The sequence below is a fragment of the Apaloderma vittatum genome, unplaced genomic scaffold, assembly GCF_000703405.1.
Source record: "Apaloderma vittatum isolate BGI_N311 unplaced genomic scaffold, ASM70340v1 scaffold37314, whole genome shotgun sequence".
NCBI lineage: Eukaryota > Metazoa > Chordata > Aves > Trogoniformes > Trogonidae > Apaloderma > Apaloderma vittatum.
The window spans coordinates 66-7,023 of NW_009711627.1; the positions used below are offsets into that span (position 1 = coordinate 66).

Here is a 6,958-nt window from a genome sequence, read left to right on the forward strand (position 1 = left end):
TCCCGTTCATCTGGATGACGAGTTTCAGCCGTTCTCAGCCCACCCCATGAAGAGGCTGAGCCAAGGGCACATCGGCGGAGCAGTGCGCTGCTCAGGGGACAGGGGCTGATTGCCAGACAGGCTGCACAAAAAAAAAGGGTGGGACACGCTGCTGGGGGGAGACACCCCCCACCTTCACCCCCGTGACCAGGCAGGGGGAAGAGCAATGGACTCAAAGCACCATCCTGAGCAGCCTCCTTCCCTCCCCAGGCTCCCCTTCCCCACTGCCTCAACCTCTCCCTTGTCAATAAACTATACATTAAACTGTATGGCCTCAGTATGAATTGGCTGAGGGACACTCTGCTGCTCCCAAAACCCGTGGGCAGCAGGGGGCAAAACCCACTCACAGAGGTCCCGGGGAACATCCCTCTCCCTCTGGGAAACAAGGTGGGAATACAGCTACGCGGGCCAACTGCAAAAGCCTCAAGTAGCTACGCAAAAACCAAACAGCTTTCCTCTCTCTGAAGTTTAATGGTTCTGACAGATTTTTACCAGGGGGAATAGAGAAAATAAAAGAGATGGAGCGAAAGGACATTGTTGCAAGCAAGGTCAGGTAAAAGCTCTCCTCCCATGTAGATGCTCCTAAAATTGCAGGCTTCTGGCCCAGCTCTACCTTGCTTGGCTCTGCCCAAGCCATCAGCCTCTTGGGTTGCTTCCAAGGAGCAGAGGCACAGCACACCTGAACCACCAAGGGATCATCTTCCACTGCAAGCTCTACCACCTCCGCTTTCCAGGTTTCTGGGCAAAGGACTGACGGCTTCCCGAGGCGCTGGCATGGTTACATGTCTCCAAAGGATGTTTGAGACTCACCTATGCTTAAGAACAGCTGGTGGGTGGGATGTCAAGGGCTGGAAGAGGAAGAGGGCAGGCAGGAGGTGGTGGTAATTTTTTGCCTTTATTCGGTAACAGATGCTCAGGAGCCCTAGAACAGGGTTTTCAGACAGCAGATATGTTCCCTCAGGAACCTCCCCACCACCAGTTGCACCTGGTATCACAAAGCACCTCTACTCCAAACTCCATGTGGATAAATAGGCTTCCTTCACATAGTCTGTGAAACAACTTCCTCCCACCAGCAAACAGACAAAAAGTTACAGTATGTACACACACACATATATAAAAAAGGTTGTAGGTACAGATGGGCAGCAAATTTATGCACAGTATAGAAAAAACAGGGCAAAGATCCCTTGCCCTGGAGGGGAGAGAAGTACCAGTAGTGCGAAGGCCCTGTGTGGATCGTGCCATGAGCTACCAGGGTTTTGGCTTAGCAGCCTCCCACCCCAAGCCCATCCCCCAGGACTCGATCCACCGTTAGTGATGAAGCAAAGCTCAGCATCTCTGTTTTGCAAGCCTTGATTCCTCCTTTACTAAAGCACAAAACTTCCCATGTGTTGGATGCAGATGTGGGGAAATGTGAAGTAACTCTGAGGTTGCCACAGGTAAGGAAAACCGCATGACCAGGAAGACAGTGCAAGAGATGCTTAAGAGAAGTAATTAACCGAGTAAAAGGATGTGATCTACCCCCCAAAACAGGACCACCAAACAAGCTAGGAAACTTAGGATGGGCAATCAAAACCCACACAAACCCAGGAGCTGTTCCGCACGCTTAGGACACCTGTTCAAAGCCTTAGGGGCTGCCACCAGAACATCCTCTACACTGACTGAAGACGTGCAAGAGCAGCTTCTCCTCCCTCCAACTGCTGACACTGGGAAGCAAAGGGACAAACCCCACCTGCCAGTGGGGCGAGCAGCACAGGCTGCCAGCCGTTGCAGCTGGGTGCCACCAGCTACTCCCCAGATAAAGCAGGGGGGGAAGGGAAGCATCTTCTGGTCCCCAATGCTTTTGTTCGCAGCTATGGCCTAGGGTCACTGGGAACAGGCTTTGCTGGCAGCCAGGTTTCTCCCAGCCACAATTTCCATCTTGCTGAAGTTGGGCAACTCCAGGACTAGCACTACTTGTGTTCAATTTCTGCAGCATGTGGAATACCCATCCTCCCAGCTGCCAAAAGACCCCATGCAAAGTGAAACAAGAAACCCTCTTTTTTCCCCCTCATTTTGGAAGGAGCTCAAGCTCTTCCACCTCTCTGCAGGAGCTGGATAGATGTAGAAGTTTCTGGAAAACCAGCCTGAGTTCTGATGATGCAGGAACTGTCAGGCTGTATGGCCATGACTGGGACAAGATAGGATTGAGCTGCTGTCCCTATCCAAGTGCTTCTAGCTGCCGACACAGAGCACACACTGGCTCCACACAGGGAGTAACAGCAAGGTCTGCCTGCCAAAGGCTGGTTTCCACATTTGCACACGTGAGAGGGCAACTGCTTTGCCCTTCTTTGGAGAGATGCAACAGGAAAAGCTGAAAGAAAGAGGGCAAACTGTTCCCTCCCTGTCCCCACTCTGTCTCCCCCTCTTGGAAAAGTCACAGGTGATTAAACACCAGCAAGTCCAATTGTTCTGAATAGCGATGGTAACACAGCTGGGAGACTCACACCCTGAACCGGTGCCTCCCAGTCCCTACAAGAGTTTGGGAGCTGTTGAGCAGTTGGAGAATGGAAGGAGAAATACCCAAAGTCGAGTTCTGGGACTGGATGATGAGTAAAATAAAAAAACATTTCTAAAAATTGTTTCTGCATCAAAAGGCACCAGAGTAGTATCCACCTTTCACGTCAAGTGCAGGGCGCTCCACGTCCACCTCTGCTGCCACCCAGCACCAGATGGCCAGGGATGCCCAAGCCTTCTATGAGCCTACCACAAACCCAGCCCCCTGCCAAAAACCAGAGGCAGCTATCACAGGAAGAAGATATAGGGAAGTGGAGAGGAAGGGAAATCTGCTGCATCGTTCCCTACATTTTCGTAAAGCCACAAACACTCCTATAAAAAAAACAGTATAAAAATGGTAGAGAAATTTGCCGAGCAGTACTGGCCCCAAGTGATACTCCCAGAGCACCTCTGTAAGTTGGGTCTTGGAGAGCTTCAGGGAAAGTTGGTGCCTTCCTCCCCTCTCTTTCAGGAACAGCCCCTGACCCCAGTAGCCTCATGGTGCAAGGCTTGAGCAGATGATCTGCCCTCCCCCAAGGTTTTGTCTGCAGAGGTGCTTGGGAAGGGAACAAGATGCCCCTGAGTACAGACACGGGATGTGCCGCTTCTCTAAACTTCCCAAGCACCTCTATGTGGGATGGAGACTCCAGGTCAGGGCAGCGCTTCCCACAGTCCCAGGCATGGTCGCAAAAACCACAGGACAACAGATGCCTGCTGCCGTGCCTGAGAACAAAAGCAAGGGGGCTAAATAAAGCTAAATCCAGGGCAAGGTAAAAAAAACAAACAAAAAAACAACCACAAAACAAAACCCAAAACCCTCCCTCCCCCTCCTACCCCATCACAATCCCATCAGCACAGCCCTAACCTAGCACTTGGTTTTTCGTGTTTTTTTTTTAAGCTCCAGAAGGGCAGTCCAAGCTGAAAGTTGATCAGGCTCTTTCTCCACAGGGGGGCCCCACACCAGTGTTAGGAGGCAGCGATGGCTGTGCCTCCACTCAGCTTGACAATCATCTGCTGGCAGTCGTTGCAGGAGCGCTTGTCCCCCACCTTCTCCAGGGTGCGGGCAGCCTCGGCCAGCAGAACTGCGCGCTGGCCCGGGGAGGACAGAAAGGAGAGGGGGAGATGGCGGCAGGCCCACAGGATGGCTGGGGCTCCCTCCCCCCCGGCCCTGTGGCTCGCTCCCTCTGGCCCGGCAGTATGTCCAGTTCACCTGCACATAAAGAGGAGAGAGAAAGCTCATGACGAAGCTACCACCTGTGTGACAAAACCCCATCATGCATGCACCCAATTGGCACCAGTGAGCACAGGCTGGCATTCCCCAGCTGTGCTAAGAGTAGGGGAGGACTGCAGACCCCTAAAAAGCTCCTTTATGCTTCCAGAGGAGAACAGTTTGAGCTGGAGTCAGGCAGGGACTGGCAATCCTGTCCTCTGCAGAGACAGTCCCTTTTACTTCGCTTCCTGGGGCTCATCCCAGCACACCTGCCCATTTCCTTAAAGCCCCATGGGATTTGATAACCAGCACCACATCTCTTGGCTCTTCCTTTAGGATTCCTGGCTTCTACCTCTGCACTGACCACCCTGAACTCCAGCACACCAAGTTCTGTCCACACGTGGCTGCATCGTCGACACGTCCAAGCCAGGGCTGGCAAATCACACTACAGCCAGCTTGCAAAGAGTGTGGCAGAAGCATCGCCATGAGCCACATGCTCGCAGTTCATTATCCTGAGCCTCGGACACTGGGAAGACGCTGCAAGTTGCAGCTATGACCCTCCAAACCTCGCCTGAGTGCTGCCCTCTCCCAGCCCCATAGACAGTGGATCACTGCACAGGCCCTGGAGCTGACCTTGCTTGCTGCTCTGGGGCGTTCGTCGTCTCAAGCTGTGCTCCAGCAGCTGGTGGGTGCGGGTAGGGCTGGCACCAGCCATCAGACGCACGGTGGCCTCGTGGAGGAAGACCTGGGAGGGAAAGGCAGGATGAGGGGGGCAAGAGGAGGGTGATGCTGTGGCTGAATTCATGTCATCCCTCAGCCACTGCATTTCAAGAGCGGAACACTGACACCTTAACAACAACAGAGACCCACTTCCATGCTCCTCCCTCATCTTCCCACCTGGGGAATTTGCAGGTCAGAGCAACTGTGAGGATGGGAGAGGGGAGCGGGGAGCAGAGAAAGCTTTTGACATGTAACTGTGAGTGGCCTGGAAAGGAGAATGAACAAGAGCAGGGAATATAGTGGAAAATGGGAAAGCAAAACCTGGCACTATGGCCTATGTGGGCATCTCATCCCTGGGCTGCTAGTGCAGCACTCTGGTAGAAGCATCAAATTTTGAAATCCAGAGTTTGGACAACATCAGGACAAGTATTGTCCAAGCATTAGACTACACTTCTAGAGAGGCTTAAAACTAGATGGACTAAACAGGGTCAGAAATCCCCAGAGAAGCACCTGGTGCTCTACAGGTGCAGAAGGCGTCTGACGCCCCTGCCCCCAGCTGCCTGCAGAGCAAACATGGCTGAGGAAGCCACACTCCTCGGAGGGACTGATCCAGTCTGAAGCCACGTTAAGGAATAGGATGCCATGGTATTTGCCAGCTGTGCCATATGGCAAACACCTCCCCACATGCACCAGGCTCCCACAGGAGCCCCCTTATTCACCCACCAAGAGATAATATGGAGGTCTGCTGGTGGCAGACCACTCCACCTCAGGTGCTCGCTCAAGCCCACGCACACCCTACATTTCCAAGGGCTGCAGCTACCCCGGGAAGGTTTCCAGCTAAGCTGAGGGTGAAACAGGTAGGGGAGGCAAGCCGTCACCTTGCGATAGGCAGGCCTGAGCCAGCTAGCGCAGGCTGCCGAGCTCGCGCTGGAAGCCCGTCAGCTCGGAGGCAGAGGCGTGGTAGGTCTCACCCAGGGCCTGGCTGGCGTTCGCCTGCTTCTGCCACAGGCTGGTGCGGAGAGAGAGCAGCAAGTCACAGGCCAGCAGCTGGATCATCTGCAAGAGCCAGGGGGCCCAGGCACATATGCTTTATTAACACAACTCACGAGGCGAGTAACAGGCCATTTGCTACACAGCTACCGACACAACCCGTGGCAAGGTGGCCACAGCACCTCCTGCCCACCTGGCGGGAAGTTCCTGGCCCTCCCACCAAACCGCCCCCACTGCGATGCACCAAAGGAGCAGAACTTTGGCCTTTTGCCCAAGCAGCATCTCTGGGATTCGGCACCAAGAGGTCCAGCCTAAGGAACAAGTGCCAGGCTGTGCCCCGGGAGCGGCTCTCCTCTTCACAATGCTGGTCGCAACCCAGACAAGACGTGCCAAGGGGATATTGCACCAGCAACATCCCAGCCTTCTGCAAAGGCTTTCCTGCCCGAACAAGTGGGAAACAGCAAAGATAGCCTTGCTACCCAAAGAAGGGGAGGGGAAGCAACAAAAATCCCAAAACAACAAAAAAGGCAGTGTCTTGACACAGCTCAGAGTGGCTGCCCAAATCCTTATTCCCCATCTGCTGCTGCCCTCTAGCATTGCTCACTGTCCTAGTTGCTCTCAGGGGACTCTACCCGTGCAGCTGTAGCGTAGAGTGTGCCTCTGTACTGCACTGCAGAAACATTGCACAGTTACTGCCACAACATGCAATGCAACTACAATGCACTACAGCCGCCACCCAGGAGTGACAGAAGGGACCAGGAACTATGTCCCATATGCCAGGAAGGGAAGCTCCAGCTTTAGGTAACCCTGGAAAGGAGAGAAACAAGCTCCACACAAACTCAGAAATAGCATGGTACAGTCTCACTTTTGCAGAGGAGGGTTCAAACACTCATGAGTGCTGCCTGAAACAGGACAGGCTTGACTTAATGAGGTCCTGCTTTACAGGTGTCAGCAACTTCATCTGGAGGATGGAGATGGATGCTTTCCATGGGCCAGATTCAGAGCGGTCAAAGCACCAGGAAGTGGTGACAGCTACTGGCAGGAAAGGAGCAAGAGATCAGGTCTCTGAGGCTGTGCCCAGGGAAACAACATTGTACTCGCAGCTCTGCTCCAACATATAGCAGAGGCAGAGAAGCATCAATGCCCCTTGCAAGGGAAGGGAAGAAGCTTCCCCTCTACTCTCATGAGATGCAGGATGAACAGAGAATGCAGATGCAACAGGAAAGTGATAAACCTGCAGCAAGACCAACCTTACAACCAAGACAGATCATGTGTTATCCCAGGGCTTATAGCTCTTACGTTGTTGAGCACAGTGCTGGAGACATTGCTGCTCATGTTGAGGCTGTTCCATAAGTGACTGCTGGCTCTCTCGCAGTGACCCAGGGAGCTCTGCTGTCCATCTGCCTTCCCAGACAGTGAAGCTTGCATGGCTTTACACACATAGAAGGTGGCTTTCACCAGGGCATT

The 6,958-nt window shown here is 53.4% G+C and overlaps 1 protein-coding gene across 1 annotated transcript in view; it reads right to left on the bottom strand.

The window, feature by feature from the left end:
- Positions 1–5,404: 5,404 nt before the first annotated feature.
- The window catches only part of SREBF2 (sterol regulatory element binding transcription factor 2), a 16,963-nt gene continuing 15,409 nt past the window's right edge, over positions 5,405–6,958 (bottom strand). Inside the window, exon 14 of the mRNA XM_009867693.1 lies at positions 5,405–5,557. Within this exon, the coding sequence (XP_009865995.1) occupies positions 5,405–5,557 (153 nt within the window). The remainder of the gene's footprint in view (positions 5,558–6,958) is intronic.